Genomic DNA, 23,646 nt, shown 5'->3' with positions numbered 1-23,646 from the left:
TATTACCTGTTTTTTCTTAACTTTGTTTATCGTATTATTTTTTGTTGTTGACTTTTTTTCTCCATTCATTTTAGTTTCTTTGGTTAATTTTAATTTAACATGGGTATTAAAAAAAAGACTTTTGATTTGTGATCTTAAATTAAACATATATTTCATGGATTTTTGGTCATCCGAATTTTCGGCGTGTTTTTTGTCAAAATTTTTCATGGACGTTCGTCAAGACCTTAGTAATGGAGTCAGTTGATCCCGACGGGCAAACCGACCCATTTTCAAGTTCAAACGAGCCCAGAGCAGGTATACCCATATTTTACCAAAATTTTGGGTATTATAGTCCATGCATTTCTGTTGATTCGAAATTTCGACGTGTGTTTTACCGTAATTTTTCATGGACGGTCCGTTAAGACTTAGTAATGGAGCTCGTTGGTCCCGACAGACAAACCGGCCCACTCAAGTTCAAACAAGCCTCAGAGCAGGTAAGCCCCCATTTTACCGATTTTTGTGTGTTAAGTCTATCGATTTTTGGTGATCCAGAATTTGACGTGTTATTTGCCGAAAATTTTAATAGATGTCCGTTAAGAGTTAAGACCTTAGTAATGGAGCCAGTTGGTTCCACGGACAAACCGGCCTATTTTCAAGTTCAAATGAGTCAGAGCAAGTAAACCCTTATTTTATCGATTTTTTTGTGTTGTAGTCCATAAATTTTCGATGATTCAAACTTCCGACGTATTTTTTTGTCAAATCTTTTTAACGCGGGTTCGTAAGAGTAGGAATTAGGATAATAATTTGGTGCCTTTGAAAATCTCCAGGAACTCAATTAAGGTAGCTAAATTTTATCATTAATAAAATAATGCATTTTAGAGCTTTTATAATTCGTGAAGATAAGTCATTGATGCAATATTCAGGAGATCTATAAAAAGCATTAATAAAGTGGCTGACCTCTTAGACAAGAAACGGGTTAAAGCAATTATTTGATTACATAAGAATTTTGGTAGTATTTCTTTTGTGTTTACTAATAAGACAGTATGGATAAATATTAAGAAAATATTTTTTAAAAGAAAATTTCGATTCATTGTAGTAATTTGGCAACCAAACAACTCCCTTATTTTGTTATCCTGCTGCTTAAACCTTTTTGCAAATATTATCCCGTTAACCAAAATACAAAAAATATCTTTTGAATGAAAAATTAAAAAAAGAATTACTTCAACTGATCAGATACAAAAAATAATAATGGACAAATTATACAATTGTTAGTGCATAAGATTTATTTATCATCCTTTTTCTAATTTATAACAATTACCTAAAATGACCATTCAATCATAATTGATCGGGATTGAAAAATCAGTTGTATACTTTATATACAATTAAGTTATATTCAGTTTTTTAAGTGTATCATAATATATAATTAATGTATAACTCATGTATTTGTAGGTTATATTATATAGTTACTCTATAATTTTTATGGCTTTTAAGTATTTTTTCTGTAAATAAAATTGTAAATATATTTGTTATGAACAAATTTTTTTTATTGTATGTATATGAAACTATCACAAAAATAATTTTGACACTAATCATATTGAGTACATAAAAAGAAAATAAAAAGAAGGAGAATTACGCGACTAAACAAATATATATTAATTAACTATTTAAAATAGCTATAGTTTAAAAAAATTACTTTTCACCACTAACATGTAACAATATTTATGAGGGTCATGTCTAGAATTTGTATAATTGGATTCTTAATTCTATAAATTTAGAATTTATATAATTAAATTCCTAATTATATAAATCAAAATTTTGAATCTGCTTACCTTAACTAGTTGTATATATTTTATTTATCTTGTTTGTATATGATTTATTGATACATTTGATTTTATAAGTTTTAATAAAATACTAAATTCCTAAATATAAAATTTGTATATACTTTATTTAATTATATATTGGCTAATGAAATATATAAATAATCATACCTATAGCAAATAAAAATATAATAATATAAGGTAATTAGACAAACTATAGTTGAGAGAACTTATAAAGTTTAATCTCTTATGAAATTTCTAATTAAAAAATGGACTTCATTTTATTCTTTGGGATGATCCAGTAATTTGAACTTGAGAGTTCCATATTGAAGATTTTACGTTTAGAATTTTTTACCAATAAAAATAAAAAATTTATCTTCTGAATCAAACATCGCATGATATTTGCTTAATGCGAATTACCCACATCAGAAGAGAAAAAAAATAAGAACTTCACTCTATCAATACAATTGTTTTTTTTTTTTTAATTTGAAATAAAAGCAGTACAAGAGAGGAAGAGAAGATTTTAGGTTTAAAATTTTTTACCAATAAAAATAAAAAATTTATCTTCTAAATCAAACATCGCATGATATTTGCTTAATGCGAATTACTCACATCAAAAGAGAAAAAAAATAAGGACTTCACTCTATCAATACAATTGTTTTTTTTTTTTTTTTAATTTGAAATAAAAGCAGTACAAGAGAGGGAGAGAAATAAAAATAAAAATAAAAAGAATCTTTTAGAAAAGCTGTCTTAAACCTCAGTCCCCAAAAATGAAAAACATGAGTAATTTTGGATTCTTAAACCCTCCCTCGCCAACGCTTACACTTCAAATATAACACCAAATATTATTACACAGCAATTTTGTGTTGATTTGAGATGCAGATTGTTCGGCGGCTCTCCGTTACTGTATCCAAACAAGGTTTGTTACAAGTAATTTTTTTGTTAATCTGTGTATAGAAGTAGTAGTATTTTGTGATCTTCAATATCTGAGAAAATGTTAATTCAAATGCATGCTGAATCTGATGTGTATGACAGTAGTTGGAGATGCTGCGAATTCAGTTCGTGGATCGAAGACTCAGTGCCGGTGGAGGTCGTTTGCGGCCCCTGTTCCGTCTGATTCAGCGGCAGATAGAAGGAAACAGAAAAAAGTATCAACGGAAGAAAGGATAGCAATGGTGAAAGATTTTGTTAACAAGTAGTATATCGTTTTCCCTCTTTTTTAGGTTGACTTCTGCTACTATTTTGTGTTTAATTGATGCAATAATTGTTGAATCCTATTCAAGTCTAGGGGGAGTGTAAAATATATTGTATGCAGCCTTTCTGTTAATTTTCTGCAAAATAAGTTGTTTCCACTCTTGAACCTGTGACCTACGACAACCAATGAGCAACTCTATTGTGGCACTGATTTGACTGTACACATTCAAAATTAGGCTGCAAGCTGATTAAAAAGTGAATTTAACATAATAGTAACAATTTGGGTACACTTCAATAGGAAATACTGCTATTTTGAAGCCATAGAGTTTTTTTTTATATAAGTAATCAGAGATTTTATAAATGCTTGCACTGAGCCAGACATAATGACAGATTGTGCAGATCCCCTGTTGTATAAGAATATGCATCTGCATCGTAACCAGGCTGCATAAAAAAGCTAGCAAAAAAAAATACATCTTTGTTAAGGGTATGTATGTTGCTCTTATGACCTTTAAAAATTCTGCCATTTCTTTCAAGCCAAACATGATTGGCTTGAGGAGTGCTATTCCAAGTCTTTTGTGATTTCTTGGACGTCTCTGTTCCAGCATTGTATTAGCTCAATAGTGTATTTGGCATGGTTTAGAACATGTCAAAGATTGCCACAAACTTGCTCCACAGTTTGCTGGTAACTCTGCATTAAAAAAGGTGGCCAACATCTTTGGAGAAGCCTATTTGCAGTACAATGTCGATACCTTTCCAATGGCATGAATTTTGAGGATTCATATACTGATTCCAACAAATTTGTTATTGAGGCATAATAATTGTTGTTGTTAATCAGCATGGATAGTGGAGAGGACTGTTTCAGTTTTACGACCTGATACCAAGTAGCAGAAATGCATTACAAGTTAGACTTTGGACCCATTAGTTTCCTGAGTAGGTTTTCATATTATTTGTCAAGTATTTGATATGTTATGAAGTTTGGTGCTATATATTTATTTAAGACACATGACAGGGATTTTGCTGGCGATTTCTATTTTCAAATGCAACCCTTGACGAGTTTTGAAAGACTGATGCAAAGGGCTACTGCTAACCAAATAGGCATAAAGAATTTTCTGAATTTTATTTACAAGTTCGTACGAGTGTGAAGGAGGATTAACAAAGTTCCGTATATGCAAATTTGTGGAGGCAATATAAAATTGGATATTTCTGCCTTAGTTTTATCATTATTAGGGGAAGCCAAGTCATGCTGTTCAACTTTCTCTCTTACACATGAAGTTTTGTTCAATTTGGTGATTGATGGTTGACTTTTTTTAGAGGAAAAAGGCAAGGTACCATTAGGGTTTTTCAATATTGTGGATGATATTTTACTTCTTGGATAAGTTTCCTTCCCGTCCCCCTCACAAGTGAATTTTTTTTGTTACTTATCATTTACCCAAATATAGCAATGGGATAGTTGATGTGTGTTTTCTTGGAAATCATTGTTCTCGATTGTATCTTTACCCTTGATACTTTATAAAAAGAATTTCCCTGGCGTCTTTCGAGTCCTACTTCTAAATTTGGCGGCAAAAACCTGTTATATGACCCTTTTGTATACTATATCAAATGACTTGGTAGAGTTTCAATGGTTGTATGATGCTCTTTCTCTTGATTGGTCCAGACTCCACACTAATGAGATCCCTTCTCATTTCCCATTTGGTCAGAAGCTGGGAGCTCATAACCAAGATATTTCATGTTCTTGGAACTACCTTCTCCTAAAAACTACAGTCAGCTTATGAAGTGTCCTTAGCTTTCTGAACGCATGCATTATTATTTGATATTTGTGTGACTTGATTATGGTGCTGCTCTACCTATCTATAGAAAGGGCTCATTTTATGTTTTGAACTTGCTTAACCGAAGTAGGGACCTCTGTTTTCCTTTTGAAACTTGAACTAGCTGTAACAATCATCCATGTTATTGTATCTTCAGCTTCCTTCATGACCTTTGAGTACATTCTGTGTAAGTGGACCTGTGAATTTTTGTCATCCTGATGGAGTTGATAAGCAAAAACAAAAAAATAGCGTTCTTGAATTGGTTATTTGGTTGATATCTGAAAGCTACAATATAGGAATATGACCAAGTGAATTGGTAATCCTAGGGGCAGAATTTTAGAAGTTAAAAATGATTTTTTTTGTGTAAACTGAATTTTTATTTTTGGAGGTGTCCAGTAATCAACAAGAATATGTTACTCTTATTTTCATGGAAAATGAGACATACATAGGTTTATTGATCACCTTGGAGTGTCCATTGATTAAATTTTCTTCTATTTACTCGTACTTGGGAGAAAATCTCTAGTGGTAGTGCAGAAAGATGAAGAAATACTGGATAGAGTAATTTCTTTGTCAGTGTTACTAAATAATGGCCCTTTCTTATTTAACAATCATAATAGAGCCTCTGGATGGCCTTCAGGAGTTCCCTAAAGGTATCGTTGTCTCTGGATTGCGGGATCCTCTGTATTTTAAGTCATCAAACCCGTGTTTAACTAGTTGAAATTTATTTGTGAGTAATCCTGGCTGTCAATAAGGATGTTACCTAGGAGCTTTTATGTCAATCAGACTACTAGTTAGGTCTATATCTGTTCCTTTACACCACCTTTACATGGCATCACTAAGCTAGACGGCTCCAGTCTAAAGCAAAAAGTGAATGTTTATAGCTAATATGTAAGCACATGAAACAGGTCCTTAATTTGGTTTGCAGGATTTACGGTGGAGTTTGAATTTTAAGATCAGCTAATCATCTTTTTTCCGTTTTGCAGATATAGAGCCATGAATGGTGGAAAATTTCCACCTGCTTATGCGGCAATGAAAGAAGTTGGTGGTGGGTATTACAATGTCAAGAAGATTGTCCAAGAAATGCAATACAATGCTAAAATGCCAGTAGATAAAGACTCTGTGGTTAAAGAAGTTTCCGCTAGAAAAGCTGCAATTAGGAAGGATAAGAGCAACGAGGTAAAGCTGCAATTAAGCAGTGCAACATGTCTCGAACATGAATGTGAGGATACTAGTAGCATCGGTGAGGCAGAGGCAAAGCTACAAACTCCAATTGCAGCAGAGCAGATGTTGTTGCATGAGATATCAAGAATTTCTGGAAGTGTAAGTATGCTAGAGACCTGTTTCCTGCAAGATTCTGGATTCTAATCAAATAGAATTCATCAATTTCTACTGATTAGAAAAATTCCATCAAGGTTATCTGCTGTGATTCTTGTGAACTGGACTGAAATTAGAGGAAAACCAGAAAATCACTAAATGCTCTTTGAGTTTGTCTGAGATATTGAAGGTTGATCACAAATTTGCCCAACAATTCTTGACCTTGAATTAATAGTTATCCTAAGATGTTCAATGATGTAATTGTTATCCACCACTATGCTGATTTTTTGACTAGGTTTGAATCCTCTTCTGAGGACTCCATACAATAAGGCCTTTAAAGAGAAAAGAGACTTAGCAAGCTATCTTACTATCTATTTCCTTTCTGAGTCCCCAATTTTTCACTTGTATGTTGCATGTGGTAAAATAATTAAGGTTCTAATGCAGGATAATAAAGATGCTGCTGCACAAGTTCTTGGAGCGGAGGTAAAATCTATTTCACATTCCAAGGAACCTTTACCTGAGAATAACATAAAACAGAAAAACTCCCCTATGGAAGATTTCAAATTTGATGGCCGAAAGCAGATGGATGAGCAAAGACATTCACCTGAACCCGAAAAGCCTACAAGGTAACCCGTTCATTTAAGTTGATTTTTTTGAAAGATGCATGTCGTGTCTCAGGCTCACCAAAACCATCAACCCCCCCCCCCCCAAAAAAAAAAAAAAAACAAAAAAAAGACGAAACTCTTCATTGGCAATGATGTTGGGACTTGTCATCTTTCCGTTTGAAGTATCATTTGAATGTGTTACAGTATTACATAAGTTGCCAGGTGCAGAACCAGACTAGCAAATAATGAAAAAGTTGATTGTTTCAAGCGTCAAATTTGGGCAAATAATGATTTATGTGGTGGGTTGTCTTTGCAGTCCCATTTAATCAACTTAGTACAGAAGCAATGGATGTTGTAAACACACAAGTGAAACACGATGTTTTGAGGGATACCATTACGATCTAGTTAAAATTTGATAGATAAGGATCTTGTAAAGACTTTTTTCGAAGAATTGGCCAGACCGGTCAATGATGCCCTGTTTGTAGTACGAAAGGAAGAGGATCCCTGGAAATTTATTCGAGCTTAATCCTTCTGAGAATTTCTATTCCAATCAACAGCAACAGCCTCTTACAAGGTGATACTAAATAGGGCCAGAGCTACATAAATCAGTTAGTAAAAAGAACAGAAAATGCTTTTACTGTGTTACTTAAGTTGTATAGGAATTCCTCCTAACCCAGGAGTTAAGAATAATAAATCAAATGGTGTTTATTGAGAAGTGCAAAATGGTATCTGTTCAATGCAGTTAAACTTGGAATTGCTCTTAGGTTAGAGCATCTTAATGCAGCTCATATTGCGTTTTTAGTTATGCCTGCATTTGACAGATAAACAGACAATCAGAGGTCTTCAATCTTGTTTTATTTTATTGGTTTTCAACTAAAATCCTTTATGCATGAGTCTTGTTTACGCCTTATCTGACATGAACTAGCTTCATATAGGAAATTATCGAATGAGCGCAAGGCTGATATACAAGCTGAAAGCAAACCATCCCTGTGGAAAAATATGAAATCTTTTGCAGATGGAATCCTCAACATGTGGTGGAAACAGTAAATTAGCCCCCAGGTGGTCTCTAGTTTATGAATTTTTCCATTTAGATATGATACTGTTTTTATCATCTCCTACTGTAGCTAAGAGTTCTGTATTGATGGCTTCCTCCAAAGTGGACTTTTGGGTTCTGCAGAGTTATCGAAAAACAAGGAGATGGACTGCATTTATGTCAACATGAGAGATCTTGTTAGTATAATGTTATGCAGGCATGTCTGTGCGATGAATAAACGATCGCTAGTGAGAGAACTTGATGATGAAGCATTATTGTTTTGAAGCAGTTCTTTTCTCTTTACAAGATAGGTAGGAGAGAATTGCTGTATTAGATGAGCTGCATTGGATATAAAATGGTTTATATAGGAGATGGTGTAATTCTATCCTCACTGGAGATGCATGTTCATGTAAATATCTTTTAAACAATCTAACCATTTTTATTTGTTCCTCTTATTCCTTGATATGTACACTTTTTTTTTTTTTTGGGAAGCTGGAGTTCTACAAAATTACCCAAAGATGGCAAGATGAGCATACAGGGCGGTTCGTAAATCAGTAAATAATGAGCTCATCCCTCTACCCAAAGATGGCAAGTTAGATGAAAGAAATGCTAATGCAACATCCAAGCAAACTAAATATAGTCATCCTGTAAATGATTATTGCAATTTTTTCCCAGTTTTTTTGCAAGAAAACTTCTCAAAGAATTACAAGAAAGAAGAGTGAAAACAAATGTCTTTCCAATGGTGCTATAAAAGTGTCTTAGAAGGAATGGTTTTTCCTAATGGTGCTACATTAAATTTCTTATGACAAAACCAATAAAAGTAGATAATATTGACTTCTTTGAACTACACAAATGTACGGGGACAATATTGCAAAAGAAAAAAAAGGAAGTCACACACTTGATCCTCATTTAACTATTTGCATTTTTTGAAAAAGAAAAATATATGATTTTAGCATCTTTTATGTTATTTTTTCTGTTTTACGTTCGGTGTTTGATATGAAATTTGATTATTTTAGATTTGTCAATATAGCAATCCCTACTAAGCATCTCTTATGTTATTTTTCATGCTACTTTTGTATAAAAATAAAAATATCTCAAAATAACATATAACTAAAAATAAATTTATAAAGATTGCGAAACTAACTTATTATAAATATATATACCAGTATTTTATTTATATGTATATTTTATATCTGGTGATTATTTTTTTAGTGGGCAGCTATTTAATTTTTTTTAAAAAAATAAAATAAAATATATAATATAGAGAGAGCCAACGTTATTTATTTTCTCATTTTGTATTCCAAATCCAACGTCTACCGATCCATCATCTTCATCATTATACCTTTTGATCATCTAAGCAGGTGATTGCTTGCTTGCTTGCGTTCTGTATTTGTTGTTGTGATTTTTGCTTCTTTTGTTGTACCATAGAAGAAGCTAAAGAGCAGATCGTCTCCATCAAGTGGAACTAGTTCGTCCATGAAGGCCGTAAAATCGAATTGATTTTGTTCTAATAAGTAATCTGTAAGTGTTAAGGAGCTTTTCTTTTTCTGTTCATATTTCTTCATATTGCTTCAGTTCTACAAATTCAGTTCACATGATGTATAATTGATGTACAACTGATTTGGAATTGAGCCCTTATTAGTTGTTGAAATTTTTTAGTGTGTGATGGCTGGACTGGAGGAATTGAAGAAGAAGCTTGTGCCTTTGTTTGATGCTGATAAGGGTTTTTCACCTACCTCTACATCCGATCCTTTTGATTCGTACTCGGTAAGTTATTCTTTATTGTTGTGGACTGAATTTATATGAGGGATGGTCGGAGGGATGATATTGGGATTTTTGTGAAGCTATCGGATGCCGGGACTGTGAATTTGTTGAGTCAATCGTATGGAGTATACAATATCAATGAACTGGGATTACAAAAGTGGCCTGTTGATGATACAGATCATGGTGAAAAGACATATAGATGTGCTTCCCATGAGATGAGGGTCTTTGGTGCCATAGGTGCTGGCGCCAGTAGTGTTGTTCAGAGGGCAATTCATATTCCAACTCATAGGATTATTGCTTTGAAGAAGATAAATATTTTTGAGAAGGTTTGTGAATTCCATTTTAATGTTTGTTTAACTCTATCTTTCATTTTTTATTCCTTTATAAGCCCTGTCATTTTAATGTGTTCCTTCCTCTGATGTTTTGCTTCCTTTATCCAATCCCTAATATGTCTACAAGGTAGTACCCCTAGTGAGTAGACAAAAAAATCAAAAGTAGACTCTTGGCTTAGCTGCAAGCCTGCAATTATGTTTGGACTGTACAGAACAAGGACTGCTCTTCTTCTCACCTTCTCTCTCAGGAGTTATTGTTTCTACTATGCATAGAAGAAGAAGTCCGAACATTTCATACACCAAATTGTGGACAAAATCAACGTTAAAAGATAGATGGAAATTTGGGTAGGACCATATCTGCACTAATATTACAAACACGGTACTATTAGTGCTCCATGTAAAAAAACAAGGATGATTTTGAGTCTTAGCTGAAAGATGAGGGACTATTTTGGGCTTTTTATCTATTTCGGTGTAGCAAACTATAGCATATGCATCCATAAAGCATAGGGTGTAGTATCAATAAATCATCTTATGTTAACAAGAATTTTGTGCATGTTGATAACTGAATGTTACCTGACCATGTAATGATTTAAGAAGGGATTGGCCGTAAGAAAATCGGAAAATGTCCAATTTTCTGTTTACTGAAATGTTTTCTCTTGCATTTTAGGAGAAAAGGCAGCAACTCCTTACTGAAATAAGGACATTGTGTGAGGCACCATGTTACCAAGGTCTTGTTGAGTTCTATGGAGCTTTTTATACTCCTGATTCTGGGCAGATAAGCATAGCTCTAGAGTACATGGATGGGGGTTCTCTTGCCGATATCATAAAAATTAGGAAGAGCATTCCAGAACCTATCCTTTCCTCAATGGTTCAAAAGCTCTTGCATGTAAGGACTCTTGTTCAACATCTTTCTTTAGTGGTTATCTTAGTATTGTCCTTCATTTTTATTTATAGATGCTTGCTGCTCTTTAAGGGTCTCAGTTATTTGCACGGAGTCCGACATTTAGTCCACAGAGACATAAAGCCAGCAAATCTACTTGTCAATCTCAAGGGGGAGCCCAAAATAACTGATTTTGGAATTAGTGCTGGTTTAGAAAGCTCAATTGCTATGGTTAGTTAACGAAGGTTATATTGAATAGCACTTTTCTTTATGCAGGAAATGGACAATGAATCTTCTAGTGTATCTTGTTTCAGATTCATTCTTCTAATTTATTTTGTTTTCCAGTGTGCTACTTTTGTTGGAACAGTAACTTACATGTCGCCGGAACGAATACGGAATGAGAATTACTCTTATCCAGCTGACATCTGGAGCCTTGGGCTTGCACTGTTTGAGTGTGGTACAGGTGAATTTCCATATACAGCTAATGAAGGACCTGTCAATCTCATGTTGCAGGTCAATCTTCTACCGCTTCCTTTCTTGCCTTTCTGTTCTTGCTTATTTTAATAGGATATGTAACGTAACGCCCCTCCACTCACCCAGGATATATAAATATGCAAGTTTGAGTTCAAACTACCGTAAAGATTTCATCATCACATCCTTGTTTTTCCAATATTATGTTGGCAGATCCTAGATGATCCGTCTCCTTCACTGTCTAGACACGACTATTCACCAGAATTTTGCTCATTCGTTGATGCTTGCCTCAAAAAAAATCCTGATGACAGGCTGACAGCAGATCAGGTTAGTACACATTTTCTTTTACAAGGAAATAAATCACAAGAAAAGGGTGGATGTTCAACATATTCTAAATAGACAATGGGGCTGTGGAAGAAGTATTAGTCACATGTACCTCTAGTAATGATTAGTTGATCATTTGTACACTTATATGCTGATCTTGAACAAATAAAAAATGGAATATTATCCCGCTCTATATGATATAAGTTTGACTGCATCTTTGAGTATTACAAGGTAAAGTATATTATTAAGAGCATGAAAGACACAAAGTAAAAGTCAATATGTCTTTATGATGAGGGAATCATCACATCATTGTTTACAGTTGAATAGGTTAGATGTATTTTTCTTCAGCTGAGGGATGTAACCTGGAATAATTTTCAGCCTAGTGGTTCATTTGAGCTTGATAGTAAAAGATCAATAGGTAAGCATATTTCTGTCCGTCTTTAAGCTCCTACGTAGACACTGTGATTCTGCTGGAAACAGAACCAGAATGTCAATTTTACTCAAATCACTTGAAATAATCTTTAGTTCTAGTTATTAAGGTCTTACCATTCTCCAGTCAAGTGCATACTATTGATTATTAGATAGTTACAAAATGGTGCAAATTGTTAAAAAGCTTGAACTGGGGAACATGACCTTTTCTCTATGACATATATGATTTCGTCTTATTAAATGAAGACCAGTGCTTCATGATGGATTGGTTGTCTAAAATTTCTAGGACTGCCTAACCGCCAGGGTGAATGGGTTTAACATTATTTATTTAGTTTCCATTGTTGGAGCTGGATGGATAGTGTGTACATGTATATTCATTGAACACTGAGCTGCTTATCATTGTTAGAACTTGAATTGAATTTTATTTAACCTGTAAGAACGGGTGGATGCAGTTACTTCAATGATCATAGAGTTTTCTGCATATACTGACCTTCAGGACTTTGAAGACATATAATTGTTATGTTATGATATACATGGTAGACTGGTTTAAGATTGGATAGTGGCTTAGTGTGCTCTTTGATTGCAGCTTCTATCACATCCATTCATTATGAAGTATAGTGATTCTGCATTAGACTTGGGTACTTTTGTCAGAGACATTTTTGATCCAACACAGAGGATGAAGGATCTGGCAGATGTGAGTTTCCTACTTCATATTTGCCTGTTGAATAACTCTGATTTCTTCATTTAGTGAAAATCTAAGAATCAAGATGTCTTAGAGAGCATAGGTCTGCCTGTTTGCCGTCTCAATTTGCTCACTCGCTATCAATTAAAATCACAATAGGCCAAAATTTCTGGAGTAGGTAATTCTAAATTCATGTTTGTTGTTGTTGTTCAGATGCTGACAATACATTATTATTTACTATTTGATGGATCCGATGAATTTTGGCAGCATATCAAGACATTATATAATGAATGCTCCACTTTCAGGTATATGCCATTTGCTATGTTAAATCTACACTTGTTTGTTGCAAGGAGTTTATTTTAGCATATGTCTGTCTTCAGTTGTCTGTGTATTAACGCATGTAACAAGCATGCATATAAACACCCTGGGATAGGTCTTACTTGGGAAGATTGTGGGATCTGAGGATCTTGAGGCCCTTTTATGCATGCCTTGAATTGCATTTTCATGAAACTGTTAAGGGTGTACCAACATGATGACCAGAGTATCTGTATATATACACTGAGATATTGTGGAATATAAGAAATCTTGTGCACTCATTTAATATTGATTTTAAAGCTCTTTATCTTCTTGACTTACATTTATGTTTATTTGACTTCTAAGTTTTGGCGGAAAAGAATCCATCGGTCCCAACAATATTTTTTCAACCCTGTCCAACATACGAAACACATTAGCTGGAGAATGGCCTCCAGAAAAGCTTGTCCATGTTGTAGAGAAACTTCAATGTCGAGCTAATGGTCAAGACGGAGTAGCAATTCGTGTCTCTGGATCTTTTATAGTTGGAAATCAATTCCTCATTTGTGGAGATGGTATGCAAGTTGAGGGTCTGCCAAACTTGAAAGATCTCTCTATTGACATACCCAGCAAACGAATGGGAACCTTTCATGAACAGTTTATTGTAGAGAAAGCAAACATTATTGGTCGTTATTTCATAACTAAGCATGAACTTTTCATTACTCAATAGAACTTCTCATGATATCATGAATGTAATTTTAGTTCAGTGTGTTCCTGTAAATGGAAACAGTTGAGAATGACCTCAAAGTTTATTCCCCGTGTGCAATCTGTGCTATTAGAAGATGGGTTTTCAATATTTTTTTAAACCCTTGTTTTATTAAACCTAAATCCTAATTGACATGAGACGTACAAACTGTTACCTATTGTGAACAACATAATTCGTGAAATACATTTAAGCAACACTTCTCGCAGTTTTCTTGCAATTTTCAGTAGTAAACTACCAAAGTACTATATATTGCACTATCTAGTCCACTCAGCATTACAATTTAAGTTTTTGATCCAAAGGTGAACTTAGCATTTCAGTTAACAAACAAATTGCAACATAGTAGCACCGACAATCCATGTAATCAGTAATTTACAGCACACTGCACACAGATGAAGATTCCTGCTCAATCGTTTGAAGTCAATCAACAGTAACCATGTTTAAAGCAACCAGGTCAGGGGCACTGATCAAAATGTGCATAGTAGAACAACTAATGATGTTTGTTGATTCGACCCACGATTGATGATACTTAATTCTAACACTAAATTAAACATCATAAACTGATAAATCCTTGCAAAATCAGTCATCATCGTCATCAGAACTGTCATATACTGAGAGCAAGATTTTTACTGGATTATCTATCTTTCTATCACCAGCGTCACTTGACCTGACCGGCAAAGTTTCTATCTCCTTATTATCAGCACCAGACTTGCCACTTGGCATAGCCTGTGCACTTGGAATTACAGGGGAATTGTTCCCATTGGATGAGTTAGGAACTGTTGGCTTCTTGGATTTGACTTCTACAACTCTTTTTAGTAAATCTTGCTGCCTGTTGCCAAGAAATCAGTCTCATAATGTTGGATTAATTCAAAAGATTGTTTGGGCACAGAACCCAATAAAAAAGGAACCAAAAAAAAGGGTAAAACCACAAAGCAATAATCTGCCTTGGAGTAAAAGAGATAAACTGATACCTGATCCCACTCTTGGGTTTGGGCTCAACACGAAGTGGCAGAGGAAGTAATGCAGGTGACGAGTTAGCAACAGCTTTGTTTTAAATTGTTAAGGAAACCGCAATATATCACTTGATCACCATAGATACCAATGCCTTTTTTTCAAAATCACAGCCTTGTATTGTGTTGGTAAAAGAAATTGCATGCGATAAATCATCAAAATAAACCTTCTCGATATGTAAATGATATTCACTTGACATCTTTAAAATTTTCCATCACCGGACAAAGCCCAAAGTCAATAAGCAAACGATACACATGCAAAGCGAGATATGATCCAAAAAAACAAACAAAAGGATATCTTAAATGCTTGAAAAGCACGCTTTTCAGTGCGACGCAGAAGACGTTCTGCATCCTCCTCAGCTTCCATCTGTTCCTTGAGATACAGCAAGTCATCACTGTCCAGGGCTGCATTTTAAAAACTTACACAATGCTTAATAAACTACAACTCCCTTTATCATATATCATATTTATGAATAATGGCACACCAAAAACAGGAAGAAAACTAAAGGAAATGCATCCAAAAGAGAAAACTCAATACCGCCTCTTCCATGAAGGTAACCTCCACGTTCCCCAGAAACATCTTGCATCTGAACATATTAATCACCCAGTAGGAAACGCCAAGATCCCTGCCAGGGCAGGTTATTAGAACACTCAATGCAGTGGAAATTCATCCATATTCAAATATTTTTGCAGAAACATATCAATTGTCCATTCAAATAAATAAATAGAACTGGAGGTAAATTCGAAGCTTGAAAACAAAATCATGAGGTAACAATGGTGAAGCGTGATTCTCTAACCTTGGAAACCATGCGGTGGAAAGCGATTTCTTCGTCATCAATTTTATCCTTACCTTTACCCCATTTCTTATCTGCAATTCGTTTGAATGGAACTCTAAATCAACGAATACAAAAAGGTAATCATCAGTAAAAAGATGCATTAGAGTTATGGGGAGAAGTACCTTTAGGATCGGTGAGATTGGTATATTCTCGAACTTCTCTTCCCGCCATGGCTGCAATTGATCGGAGTACCAAACGGAGATGGTTAGGGTTTTATTTCTTCGCAATCGGGTCTATACTTCTGCCCCCTTTGCTTTGGCTATTCTGACCCGACTATAAGTTTTGTTTGGATAATCCAAATTTACGGTTTGTTTTAATAAAACACGTGACAAAGTGATCTTATTATAGGCTACTTTTAAGAAAAAAATCATGCATATTTTTAAATGTTCTTGTTTTTTTTTACCTCCGAGAGCTCTCGCTCATTTTGCACTTTTACACTTTTTGAATTAAAAGTGAAAGAGTGTTTATCATCCGAACAATTTTTTCTCATTAAATATTTATTATACAGATAAAATTAATTATTTAAAATAATAAATATTAAAAAGAATAGAAATTCTTAAACAAATGAATTTTAAAATACAAATTAATTTTACACCTTGCTGATCAATTTGTCTGAGGATGCAAGGCAAGTTATCAAAAAGCTATATCTTGAACATTTTTGGTATTGAATGTTGAAGTACCAAAGAATCAAGAAACTTCATGACCCTCCATAACAATAATGATAATAATATTATTAATTACTTAAACATGAATAAATTTTTTTTAATATTATATGTGCGTTGATATGTTATTACTATATTAAAAAATAATAATATATGTATAACTTTTGTCATATTTTATCATTTCATCAATCACTTGAAAATTGTCACCTTCTTTTGAGCTAAGCTCAATTTAGCAAAATTTTTAAATAAATGAAATTCGATTGAATTAAAATATAATGATTAATAAATACCCGCTCAAATTCAGGCAAAGAGGTGAATTATATTTCATAAATTGATTATGTCACCCCTACACAAATTGCGAGTTCCAATACTTTTTTCTAGTAGTACTATTTTAGAGATTGGAAATTTAATTTAACTAACTTAATACACAAACAAAATAAATGCTCAAAATGGCAACAAACTTCATACATTTATTGTTAGCAGTATTTTTTTAATTATACAATTAACTCTTAAGTTTGGTCATGTCACATGATGCTGTTGGAGGCTTGTTTCCTCTTCACTTTCACTATAAATATTGTTCACATGGAATCACTTAAACCAGTCTACAAGAAAAATGTACAATCTTAACAATCAATGCTTACAAAGAAATCATCACAACACTGATAATTAATTTTAAAAATAGATTTTTATTAGTACAAAACATTTTATATCACAACATGAAAAATAAACAAACTAATAAATAGAGTATAATAGTACATGATTTAATTGCAAATTGGAATTCAGAAACATCAATAAAAGAAATAATACATATTAGTTATTATGTGGGGCAGCTTAATTCCTGGTTAATTGTATCTGAAAGCCATTGACCAAACGAGCAGATGGAAAAAATGACATACGATCTTCCTTTACTTGTTTCCACCTACAAATTTAGTAAGCATTCACTTTGTTAGCCAGACTAATCGAGGTGCCTGAATCAATTTATGTATATCTCAATTACTTTATCGATTGTTTTTCATCGATATATTTATTAGATGAAGCGCGTACCTATAAGTAGTGACGAAGTAATGAATAAATAGTGCAATTTGAAGACGAGATAATTCAGCGCCAGGGCAAAAGCGTCCACCTCCTCCAAATGGGGCAAAAAATGGGCTACTTCTCCAATTTCTTTTTTCCTATTTTTGCAATTGTGATTTAACAAAAGGAAAATAATTTCATTAGTACATTTATTTATGTAATTACAAACATATCCATTAAAAAAAATGGTTGAAAATATAGATTAAATGGTTAACCTGATTTTCAGGTTTCATCCATCTCCAAGGGTTGAAAATTCTAGGTTCATCGTAAATATTTTCATTTAGATGAACTGCTGAGAGAAATGGAACCACAAAGCACCCTTTGGGTATAACATAGTCTACACCCACAAAAATACAAAGTGAGTTATAATAATAATATAATCAATGTAATTTTATAAGTGAAATCTGAAGAGGATGATGAGTACGCAATCTCACTCCTATCTTATGAAGATATGATGGTTAAGTTATTAGGAAAATTTTATTTTTTTTCTTGAACGGAGCACGTGGAAATATTTTCTTCTATCTATGAACATAATTAAGATCCTAACATCATATAGAATTATATAAAGTGTTTCTTATCTAAAAGCTTGATCAGTTAGAGATCGAGAGGTTTTCATTTATTTGATACAATACTTCCACTCACACTAGTTATAATTTTTAAAATAAATGTGGAATTTTATGGATTGAGCAAAGATAAAACTAGGCATGCATACCTCCATATACGACATCGTTTGTGGCTTCTCTCATCAACCATATTGCAATGCCTCCTAGCCTAAGAGTTTCATCTATTACCTGTCAATATATACAAGTTTTATCACAAGATTAAATCGGGCAGAATTAGAATTTTGAGTTTAACGAATTCTACGCATGACCAAAAATATGAGAAATAAAAAGGAATTGAGTACTTACACATTGAGTAAAAGGCATAGCTTTGTAATCTTGCCAAGAGAGCATCTCCTCATTATCAAAGTTGCTACCTTTCTCATTTCTAAAGCTCTCTTGCTCATCCTATCCTTAGGGACACAAGATAAAAATTAAAAAAAAAAATTGACTTACTTTTCTTTGTTTTTAAAGTTTTTGCGTTCAAGTTCTGTACACTGACAACATATAAACCTAATAAGGTATAACCTGAAAAATATACTATAACTTGGTAACGCCACTTAAGTTCCACTAATATAGAACAAAATTTATTTACGTTGTCCACGTATATAACTAAAATTCTTCTTAGAGTGATATTAATAACTACATTCAAACATGCAACATATAATGATACTTGTCGTGTTTTGTATTACAGATATTTGTTGAATGTCAAAAAGAACGAGACGTAGACATGTTTGAAGGGAGGTAAAATTAGTGTGTCGATTTTCTAGTAGATGAATGATGTACCTGTAGTTGCTTCATGGCTTTGGGAGATTGAGTCAAGAAGTAAACAGCAAATGCCATGGTTTTAGCTGTGGTTTCATTTCCAGCAAACAAGAGGTTTATAATGAAATCAGCAACAGCTTCATCTGGTAAGCTTTCTTCCTCCAACAATCTATAAATCACACCATTCCCATTGGATGCTTCCTTTCTATGTGTCTCAATTATCTTGTTTATCTTGATTATAATATTCTCTCTTGCCTATTCATCATCAATTAATAAATAAGACATGAGATACACTTCATGATTATTTCTATTATGGCTTTTCAACTATATATTATATCTTAAAAGAAACATTCAATTCCCACATAATAATTCATGATTAGCAACTATCTTTTCTTCTTTAAAAAAAAAAAAGGGATAGGCGAATCGAACTATCATCACCAATAAGGTAAAAACTCAGCTAGCCAAATTACTTCTTATAAATAAACAAGAATCTAAACATGTTCACTATGTAGAAAAACATATATGCAAATTTGATACATTAGAGTTTGGTATGACAAAAGTCATTTTTGGATTATTTTTTTTTTTAAATGACTTCCATTTGAAAGTGAGAGGAGTCGTTTTTTCTTTTCTCGAAAATGTTTTTCATGAAAATTTTATCTTTTAAAAACCTAACATTGAAAATCGACTTGTGTTCTAGAAGAAGAATTTCATAAATTATCTCGAAAATGTTTTTCATGAAAAATATTTTTTGAAAACCTAACATCGAAAATCGACTTGTGTTGTAGAACAAGAAATTCATAAATTAGTTTACCTTCATAGCAGTATGGTAAGCAAAACCAGGCATATTGATTGGAACAGAGAGGCATCCATCCACAAAATCTGAGAATAACTGAGCCATCTCATTCACCTCTGATTCACTTGACACTCCCAGCAATTGATTAACCATCAAATTAATGGCTAGCTGAAAATTATTTCAATATTATACGCAATCTCAGGTCGTGACCCTTAACCAGAGTTCTCGAATTTAACTTTCTGAATGGGAAAAATTGCTAAGAAATATTACAAAAACATGAATCTGAATTAGTCGGGACCCAGAGGGATAGTAATTAACATACCTTTCTACAAACATCTTGAAGTAGAATAACCTCATTATGTTGAAAATTATGCAATGTTTCTTGAATAACCCTTTGTATATCATTCAAAAAATGAAACTTAAGTTTATCTAATCTCATCATATTAGATGCAATAGAGTGAAGTTTCCTCTGTTGTTCTCCTTGTGCTGTGATTATTCCATTTTTTCCAACTAAATCTCTGAAAGATTTTGGATAACTTGATTGGAATAATTTCCCTTCATTTTGCATTACAAATTTGTTAAAAACAGGGTCCACTGATACCACAGCCCATTTTCCATGTAAACTACATGAAAATATCTTCCCATACCTATTAAGAAGTTTATATTTAAAAAAAAAACAAAAACAGAGGATTTGGTATAATTAGATTCAAGTAAAAAGAAATAGTATATTTTTTTTGGGGACTTACTTTTGAACTTGCTGTTCAACAAAACAAGGAGGATGAGAACTGGCAACAGCATTATACCAATTAAAGCTGTCACCAATAATTGGCCAGCCTCTTCTTCCAGGAGGGAATTTTTTTGTATTTCCATTTTGGGATTTTGATTTCTTGTAGTATTTGATGATGAAAATAAGAGAAAACAGAGTGATTATGATTAACACACAATATTCTGAATAAATTTCCATTACAGATGGAATTATGAGACTGTGAAGAGAATGATACATTTGTTAATGATAAGGAGAAGAATTGAATGAAAAGTTGACATTCATAATTATTAGCCTAAGTCTGTCTAATCAGAAAATTCCTTTTTTTTTTGGTCCCACTTGATCTTCGATTACTTATATTGAAGCTTAATTAAATCTAAATTTACGTTAAAAAAATCTTATATTGAGGGTAAATATTCTCAAATAAAGATAACTTTATATATGAGACTTCAATTTAAAGATGGTAAAGTATTTATCAATTCTCCACAATCCCATATTTAGGATCGGAGCTAATACTCCATATGCGAGTTCAACCAATTTCAATAGATTTTATGTTAATAAATTCATTATACATATACAAATATTAAGTTTAAAACACAACTTAAAATTATCATTATAAAATTCAGACTTCATAAAATTAAAATCCTAATTTCATCACTATCTCAAGTATTAACAAGTGTGGAACTATATTAACGAATACATATTCGACATAACTTTATAACTCTGACTTAAATTATATATTTATATAAAAAGCTCATTTAATACATACAAATTACTTTTATCAAACATAATAATAAAAAATACGACAATTCAAAACTCATAAAGTAAAATTCTTTGGCTCCCCCAATAAAAAATTTCATTACTTCAATACAACTGTAAATATTAGAGTACTAATATAAATGAAATAACTAATGGAGAATTAAAGGCAGAAACAAACAAAAGAGGGTGGTGTGAAGGGCAAATAAGCGTTCGTTGACCCAAGATCTGTAAGACCCACGTCTGAGGTATTATTTGTAGCTTAAGTAATGGGAATATATTTCACATTTGTGCCAAAAAAAATAAATAATCACCTAAAATTATTGTTCGTGAATGAAAGATTTAAAGTTTAAAATTTAATAAAGACAAAATAAATTAGGTGATTCTCTCTATCTGTTTTAGTTTTGATAGATAGAATTATTTGAAATTTATTATTGGTGAAAGATGACAGATATTTTATGAAATTAGTCAAGATGCAAGAAAACTGATTTGAACACCATAATTATAAAATAAAATAAAAAATCATATAACATTATTGTTTGGAGAATTAAAAAATTAAAGTTTTAATTTTTTTGTCAACTCATCATAATTAGGTCTGTTAATAAAGAAAGTGTTTTCACATTCTTTTCTTGTTAGATATGATACTATTCTTTCAGTTATAATGATCCTTAGTTTCAGATTTTTATTCTCTTTTTTAAACTTGTAGACAATAATCAGCCTAGATCTCTTCTCAACTATTATTAGTATTTTTTTTTTGTCCTTGTAATTCTTAAGTCACATTTTAATAATTGGGACTCAAATTAGCTGTGATTTATTATAGTTTAATCTTTTTTTTTTTTCAATTCTTATAGCCTGCAAATCTCAAAATTGTCACTTTATATCATTATTTATTTTTTTATTGGAAATGATAATATATATATATTGGTTTGTTAATAAAAGAAATTAATTATTTCACTCTCATAACAAATAGATTTTTTTTCCTTTTAGAGGAGTACGAGGACACGGACAACGAGGCAGTCTGATGGTAATTTACACTTATTTCTCTACTGTTGCTCTTTAATATATTCATATTCATATTTTATAAAAAAAAAAAAGTGAAGTATAAAATATATTTTGTATTATTAAAAAATGAAAAACAATTTCAGTTTAGACAAGTACAACTTTAATTTTTATAATATTTATTCACTTTAAAAGCAAAAATTATTCTTTCAAATTTTAGAATGAAATATGATCAAACGTTCGCTTCATTTTATTGTTATCATATATATCCCTTTTAACAAGAGTTGACTAGGGTTAGTAAGAATCTTTTTCGACCTTTGAATTGATGAGATGAAATGACATAATATTTTTTTTAGCTTTACGGAGAATTAGACTATGAATTTTCATGATTTTCACTCATCTTATTACATTCTTTAAACATGAAAAAATGAAAAAAATTCAAAGTTATACCATAGCCTTCTCACTTGGTAGCATTAATCATCCACAATATAGTGTTTTGAGAGTCTTTGCTGAAGGATAGATTGTGAGACACAAGTGGTTCGAATGACATTTATATAAATTTAGTTGTATTCCAAGTAAATTTTGGGAGATTATCTTTTTAATATTTTATATTTATTTATATAATAAAATACTCATATATGTGTATAAATATAAATTAGTTGACCAAATCAAAATAAGTTATTATATTTTTTAAAAATATATTCTCTTTTATTATCTAATTTATCGTCTTTCAAAATTTGCTTTGTCTATCTATTTTCGATCTAACGAAATATCACGTGAGAAAACTTCTAATTGGAGAAAAGATTATAATATATAATCCATTTTGAGTTTTCTAATATGATTCCTTTAATTTTGTTAGTCCACTCTTTAAGAAATACTCCTAGGTTCCTTTTAATTTGATATGATTTTTTTCTTTTTAAATTAATTAACCTTAGTTGTTTTAAGCTAGAAAATATATAGTACATGTTAAATTATATTTTAATATTGTGATCTTAAATTTAAAAAATTTATCAAAAAAAATAAGATAAATAAATTGAAACGGGATCAATATAAAGATTTTGACTTTGTTTCTTTCAATTCCAAGTTTGGATATTGTATTGTCCTCCAAGTTTTGTAAGCTTTGGTTGTTTTTAAAGGCTCGAGGTTTGGACTAGTCAATATTGTTGGCTTTCCCATTAAATACTAATGCTTCATCACAAGTTCTTCCATGGTTAGGAACAATCCCGACAAATTTTATTTTAAGAATAAGTAACATGTAAAAATGAACGGAGAAAATATATTTTTTTGAAAACTTAGTGATATTAAAAGTATGTATTTTTTTTTTGTTAATGATATAATCATAAATAGTTATTAACTTTGATCTTGAATTGCTTAACTATACTCCTCTATTTCATAATAAATGATTTGTGAAGTAATACACACACAAAAAATTTGGCGACATAATTTAAACTAGTACAATTTTTTACTCCTTTTGTAAAATCATAAACATAATTTTAGTATTATTTATCTTCTAAAAAATATAAAATTTTATTATAGAAAAGGGCAAAATATGAAGAAAAAAGATCCAAATATTTATTGAAATTTTGAACAATTAATTTTTACGAACAGTTCAAAAAATTTAAAAAATAACTTAATATGAAATAAAGAGAGTGTTTATTTTTAAAATATTTATATTATAAACTAAAACGGATAGAATACCTTATAAA

The 23,646-nt window shown here is 31.9% G+C and overlaps 4 protein-coding genes across 8 annotated transcripts; 2 read left to right on the top strand and 2 right to left on the bottom strand.

The window, feature by feature from the left end:
• Window positions 1-2,527: 2,527 nt before the first annotated feature.
• LOC107012945 lies at window positions 2,528-8,210 on the top strand. Of its 3 annotated transcripts, none has more exons than XM_015212920.2 (6): window positions 2,528-2,715; window positions 2,832-2,991; window positions 5,779-6,115; window positions 6,554-6,735; window positions 7,650-7,773; window positions 7,892-8,210. In XM_015212920.2, exons 1-5 carry the CDS (start codon window positions 2,673-2,675, stop codon window positions 7,759-7,761), a joined length of 834 nt encoding a protein of 277 aa, XP_015068406.1. In that variant the 5' UTR covers window positions 2,528-2,672; the 3' UTR covers window positions 7,762-7,773; window positions 7,892-8,210. The 3 variants fall into 3 exon arrangements, with proteins under 3 accessions (XP_015068406.1, XP_015068405.1, XP_027771091.1); XM_015212919.2 differs by having other exon boundaries at window positions 7,872-8,210; XM_027915290.1 differs by having other exon boundaries at window positions 7,650-8,210.
• Window positions 8,211-9,028: 818 nt separating this feature from the next.
• LOC107015234 (mitogen-activated protein kinase kinase 3) lies at window positions 9,029-13,776 on the top strand. Of its 2 annotated transcripts, none has more exons than XM_027915725.1 (10): window positions 9,029-9,268; window positions 9,407-9,514; window positions 9,592-9,837; window positions 10,511-10,729; window positions 10,817-10,954; window positions 11,069-11,236; window positions 11,408-11,521; window positions 12,534-12,641; window positions 12,897-12,934; window positions 13,290-13,776. In XM_027915725.1, exons 2-10 carry the CDS (start codon window positions 9,413-9,415, stop codon window positions 13,648-13,650), a joined length of 1,494 nt encoding a protein of 497 aa, XP_027771526.1. In that variant the 5' UTR covers window positions 9,029-9,268; window positions 9,407-9,412; the 3' UTR covers window positions 13,651-13,776. The 2 variants fall into 2 exon arrangements, with proteins under 2 accessions (XP_027771526.1, XP_015070924.1); XM_015215438.2 differs by having other exon boundaries at window positions 12,843-12,934.
• Window positions 13,777-13,892: 116 nt separating this feature from the next.
• LOC107015235 lies at window positions 13,893-15,819 on the bottom strand. 2 transcript variants are annotated; one of them, XM_015215439.2, is made up of 6 exons: window positions 15,652-15,819; window positions 15,491-15,561; window positions 15,232-15,280; window positions 14,992-15,098; window positions 14,655-14,731; window positions 13,893-14,512 (listed from the first exon to the last, which is right to left on the bottom strand). In XM_015215439.2, the coding sequence occupies exons 1-6, from the start codon at window positions 15,698-15,700 to the stop codon at window positions 14,263-14,265; spliced, it is 603 nt and encodes a 200-aa protein (XP_015070925.1). In that variant the 5' UTR covers window positions 15,701-15,819; the 3' UTR covers window positions 13,893-14,262. The 2 variants fall into 2 exon arrangements, with proteins under 2 accessions (XP_015070925.1, XP_015070926.1); XM_015215440.2 differs by having other exon boundaries at window positions 15,232-15,319; window positions 15,652-15,790.
• Window positions 15,820-16,868: 1,049 nt separating this feature from the next.
• On the bottom strand, window positions 16,869-20,425 carry LOC107014000 (abietadienol/abietadienal oxidase). Its single transcript, XM_015213872.2, has 9 exons — window positions 20,169-20,425; window positions 19,745-20,069; window positions 19,441-19,590; window positions 18,651-18,884; window positions 18,174-18,272; window positions 17,978-18,056; window positions 17,481-17,602; window positions 17,236-17,363; window positions 16,869-17,110 (listed from the first exon to the last, which is right to left on the bottom strand). Exons 1-9 carry the CDS (start codon window positions 20,423-20,425, stop codon window positions 17,023-17,025), a joined length of 1,482 nt encoding a protein of 493 aa, XP_015069358.1. The 3' UTR covers window positions 16,869-17,022.
• Window positions 20,426-23,646: the final 3,221 nt, after the last annotated feature.

This window comes from Solanum pennellii, chromosome 3, assembly GCF_001406875.1.
Source record: "Solanum pennellii chromosome 3, SPENNV200".
Lineage (NCBI taxonomy): Eukaryota > Viridiplantae > Streptophyta > Magnoliopsida > Solanales > Solanaceae > Solanum > Solanum pennellii.
This window is presented reverse-complemented; position numbering and strand designations above follow the sequence as displayed.

Coding starts and splice junctions, on each gene's coding strand:
- LOC107012945 (XM_015212920.2), top strand. CDS start 2,673: ATGCAGATTGTTCGGCGGCTCTCCGTTACTGTATCCAAACAAG. Junction 6,116..6,553: donor TATCAAGAATTTCTGGAAGT/GTAAGTATGCTA, acceptor GTTCTAATGCAG/GATAATAAAGATGCTGCTGC. Junction 6,736..7,649: donor GAACCCGAAAAGCCTACAAG/GTAACCCGTTCA, acceptor AGCTTCATATAG/GAAATTATCGAATGAGCGCA.
- LOC107015234 (XM_015215438.2), top strand. CDS start 9,413: ATGGCTGGACTGGAGGAATTGAAGAAGAAGCTTGTGCCTTTGTTTGAT. Junction 10,955..11,068: donor TAGAAAGCTCAATTGCTATG/GTTAGTTAACGA, acceptor TTTGTTTTCCAG/TGTGCTACTTTTGTTGGAAC. Junction 11,522..12,533: donor ACAGGCTGACAGCAGATCAG/GTTAGTACACAT, acceptor CTTTGATTGCAG/CTTCTATCACATCCATTCAT.
- LOC107014000 (XM_015213872.2), bottom strand. CDS start 20,425: ATGTATCATTCTCTTCACAGTCTCATAATTCCATCTGTAATGGAAATT. Junction 20,070..20,168: donor GTTGAACAGCAAGTTCAAAA/GTAAGTCCCCAA, acceptor ACTTCTTAATAG/GTATGGGAAGATATTTTCAT. Junction 17,364..17,480: donor GGATGAAACCTGAAAATCAG/GTTAACCATTTA, acceptor TTGCAAAAATAG/GAAAAAAGAAATTGGAGAAG.
- LOC107015235 (XM_015215439.2), bottom strand. CDS start 15,700: ATGGCGGGAAGAGAAGTTCGAGAATATACCAATCTCACCGATCCTAAA. Junction 15,099..15,231: donor TTACCTTCATGGAAGAGGCG/GTATTGAGTTTT, acceptor TTTAAAATGCAG/CCCTGGACAGTGATGACTTG. Junction 14,732..14,991: donor GTGCTTTTCAAGCATTTAAG/ATATCCTTTTGT, acceptor ACAATTTAAAAC/AAAGCTGTTGCTAACTCGTC.